The sequence below is a fragment of the Plectropomus leopardus genome, unplaced genomic scaffold, assembly GCF_008729295.1.
Source record: "Plectropomus leopardus isolate mb unplaced genomic scaffold, YSFRI_Pleo_2.0 unplaced_scaffold17392, whole genome shotgun sequence".
Classification (NCBI taxonomy): Eukaryota; Metazoa; Chordata; class Actinopteri; order Perciformes; family Serranidae; genus Plectropomus; species Plectropomus leopardus.
Window position 1 is genome coordinate 58 of NW_024618712.1, and position 4,052 is coordinate 4,109.

The 4,052-nt window shown below is 43.5% G+C and overlaps 1 protein-coding gene across 1 annotated transcript; it reads left to right on the forward strand.

The window, feature by feature from the left end:
* Nucleotides 1–509: 509 nt before the first annotated feature.
* Nucleotides 510–3,820, forward strand: LOC121964837 (protein DEK-like; the record flags this gene model as incomplete). The annotated part of the gene is made up of 8 exons (XM_042515021.1): nt 510–690; nt 937–1,035; nt 1,192–1,301; nt 1,644–1,738; nt 1,854–1,983; nt 2,214–2,546; nt 3,048–3,212; nt 3,715–3,820. Coding segments are annotated over exons 1-8 (1,162 nt in total), but the record flags the coding sequence as incomplete, so codon positions are not given.
* Between the last annotated feature and the right edge of the window lie 232 nt (nt 3,821–4,052).

Below are 4,052 nucleotides of genomic sequence, written 5' to 3' on the forward strand. Positions count from 1 at the left end.
GCAATTTTTATAGAAAACTTAAAGGAAGTGGGTTCAGGAGGTGTGTTTCCTTTAAAAAAATGTAGGCGTTCATTTCTTCTTTTTTGATTTCGTTTTTGTGAGTTTTATAGAAACCAAAAAGTTTTGATGATTTTTTTTTGTGTTTGTTTTTCATTTTTTGATGATTTTTTTGTTTGGTTTTTAAGTTTTGATGATTTTTAAAGAAAACTGGAACCTTTTTAATTTTATTTTTTGAAAACAGGTTTAGAAGTTTTTTTTTTAAGTTTGGATGTGTTTGTCTTATGTTTTTCCTAAATGTTTGAAAGGCATATTTTCCTGAAAAACCACAACAATGACAACCAGAAACTCTAACAACAGTAATAATTGGTGGATTTAATTTCCAGCGGTCGTTCAACACATCATGATTTTGAATTTTATGTTAAAAAAATGACGGGCAACTGGGGCAAGAAAAAAAATTGTGGGGTCCTTGGAAAGTCATGGAAAAGTTTTGAACTTTTGTGAGTGAACAGGTGATATAAAGATGTGAATCTGTTAGGACAAAGCGGACAGGCCGAGCCCCTGCAGATATGAGCGACGTGGCGGAGGAAGCGATGGACAGCTCTGCGGTGTCAGAGGAGGAAGTGGAGGACCAGCAGGACGCGTCACAGAACGACCAGTCGAGTCCCAACAAAAGCAGCACCAAAATATCTGGTAAACGGTGTTATGATATATCATCTAACCCTAGCCCAAAGGGCTGGTAGTCGGAGTTTTTGTGCTTCAGCCCTTTTCCGTTTTCTCTGCTCATGTAGCACCAATTTCACAAGTATGTGTGTCTTTGTGCTTGTAGAGACAGCAGTTTTATTAAAAGAGCGTCTCTCCAGCAGCAGTGAAATACCTCTTTAGCCGAGAGACGCCGGTAGTTCTGATTTATTTATCATTTTCACTCTGTTGTGGCAGCTGTGGGTGAAATTATAGAGGGCAAGAGAACAAAGAAGAGCGTGGAGAGGCTCGACTTTCAGGCACCGAAGCAAAAGGAGAAGCTCAAGATTGGAGATGGTAAATATTTAACAAAGACAGATACAGCTGGCGGTTTTCTGGTTTTTAACTGTTAGATTGCCTGACGTGAATATTTGGCATTGAAATGTGAGCTTCGCAGGCGTTCGCTGGTTCGTGTGTAAAAACTGTCGGCTTGTTTGGTTCCCGCAATCTCAGGTAGCGGAGATCGATTAGGAGACATTCCTCGGACCGGCTACCAGATCACCAAGATGAAGCCAGCTGACCTGAAGCCTCTGCACGCCATCCTGTTCGACAGACCCGGAAAGGTAGGAACCGCTGGGCGACCGAGGAGGAGACGGAGACACGCGCTCAGTGAGCGGTGTTTCACAGGGTTTTTGCCGTCATGGAAAACCTGAAAAAGTCATGGAATTTGAAATGTGTTGTGTGTAATAAATGAAACGACATTAACGTGACGTAACAGTGAGTTTATTTTCTGTAGCTTTAATATGAGTCAGCATGTGACAGTGTTTTGGTTGTCTTGTCTTTATTTATTTTTAATCACCAGAGTTTCTTCATTTTTTTCATTTCATTTTGCGTGGGATAAATGTGTGCTGTACTACCCGTTTCTCTCTGTACTGTAAACAAAACAAACTGTGTTCCTCCGTCAGATGGCCACCTTAAAGAAGAACCTGCGTCTGTTTAACGGCTTCCCTTTTGATGCCGACAGCGAACAGTACTCCAAAAAACGAGAAAAACTCCTAAAGTAAGTTTCTGTGTGGAGGCTCTTTTCCTCCTCAGTCTTCATGTGGATTCAGAGAGAAACTTGAAAAAGACGGGAAGCGGCATCAGACCGTCTCTGTCTTTGTCTCTGAATGCAGGAACTCGAATTTCACCAACACCAAACTGAAAGTCGTCTGCGGCGTTTTGGATCTGGAGAAGAAAGGAACACACTCGGACCTGGTGGACAGGATCCTGACCTTCCTCATCTCACCCAAAAACAGCGGGAAGGTGAGCGGCCAGCTCTGATTCATCCCAGCTGGTTTCCGTCCTTCAGTGTGTTGACACTTTTTGTATCAATGAAATGCTTCTTTAAATATTTTACTCCCCAAAATGTACTGAAAAAATTGAAGTGACATATTTTAGCAGAATAACAAAAGGAGGGATTTTTTAAAGTCGAGTAGAGAACGAAATGTTCAGGTTTCCTGTCCTCATCTCTTGTGCTGTTTGTCCTCCGGCAGCGTCTGCCCGTCAAGAAAAAGAGGAAGTCAAAGAAGAAGCTGTCAGGCGACGACTCGAAGGCCAGCGCCAAGAAGAAGAGCAAACCCAAACCCCGGAGCTCATCGTCCAGTCCCAAAAAGTCCAAAACGGGAAGCAAGTCCAAAGCCATCGTCATGGACTCCAGCAGCGACGAGGACGATGATGAGGAGGACGAGAAGGCGGGCGCTTCAGCTGAGGCCGAGGGCTCGGACACAGAGGACAAACCCTCTGAGAAAGAGGAGGACCGGTCTGACCAGTCAGACCAGTCTGCAGACCAGGACCAAGAGGAGGAGGACGATGATGAAGATGATGAGGTGAGGCTGTCCAGCAACAGTCAATCTGCTATCTGTTTGAAGGGACGCTTCGCCCCAAAACTCAAAGAAAATGCACCTTTTTCCTCTAACCTGAAGCGCAGCTTATCAGTGGAGATGGTTTGAGCCCCGCCCACCGCCAGCGGGGAGGTGAAACACCTCATCAGCGGCTCTCTACACAAATCACCGTTTATTGACGTTTTTAATCCTTTATTATCATCATGTTTTATGGTGAAATAGTTATTTTTTGCAAAATATTGATTGTGAGTTTTCGTTGTTGTAAAATTGGTCTTAAATCCGTAAAGTGTTAAATGTGAGGCGCCGTCAGCTGCAGGAAGTCCGTCCACACTGCTCGTTCTGAGCAGTTTGATGGAGGAACTATTTTCTCTCGACCAAACTACGTCCACAAACTGTATGAGGAAACTAGTTGTTGAAGCCGGCTGCCTTCACCTTTTCATTCAGTCGTCCTTTCGGCTCTTAATCCTCAAACTTTTTGTGTGTCAGTCTCCCAAATCAAAGTCGGGCAGAGGGAAGTCGGCCTCCAAAAAATCCGCCCCAGTGAAAAGACAGAGGACGCCGGCGAAGAAGGCGGCTCCTCCGAAAAAGAGAGCGAGGAAGGACGTTTCCGACGACTCTGACTCCGACGCCGACAGTGAAGCTGATGAGAAGGTAAAACTCAAGTCTAATGCTGTTTAAAAAACAAAAGGATTTAAAATGGTTGAGAAAATGTTCCCAGTGACACCAAATTCAGTTTATTTATTGAATTATATTTGTAGTTTGTTATTTTTTCCTGATGTCCGGATTCTGGCCCATAAATGGAGGGAAGGCATGTGTTCTTTAAGGAGAAAAAATAATCGTAAAATAAAATTGTAAAGGAAAAAAAATAAGGACCAGTATTTTTTGTAAAAATGGACAGTAAAATAAATCCAAAATCCAGCCGTTTGAACTTGCCTGTCCTCCCCGAAGCCAAAATAAACCATCGGTCCCTCCTCAGGGCCGAAAAATGGTCTGACATAACCTTAAATAACCTTTATCGTCATCAGCTTCCTGTTTTTTCTTCATTTTTCATCCCGTCTTCAATGCTTGCAGAGGTGGCGCTCTCAGACGTCTTGTGATGTTGTTGAGCCGATATTTGTTTGTTTGTTTGTTTGTTTGTTTGTTTGTTTTACAGCCCAAAAAAAAGAAATCTGCTCCGGCCAAATTTGCCGCCAAAACCAAGAAGGCAGACAGCAGCAGCAACAGCAAGAACAACACCAACACAGGTGAGCTGTTCAGACGTGATTTACACGTGTTTCAGACGTGATTTACACGTGTTTTAGGATTTTATCATCCACTGGTTGATCCTGATGACGCTGCTGTTTGTGTTGGAGCCTCAAAGCGATGATGGTGACCTGATGACAAAACCAGAGTTCAGAAAAATAAGTCTGCGTCTGTGTCTCTGTGTGTCTCTGTGTGTCTCTGTGTGTCTCTGTGTGTCTCTGTGTCTCTGTGTGTCTCTGTGTGTCTCTG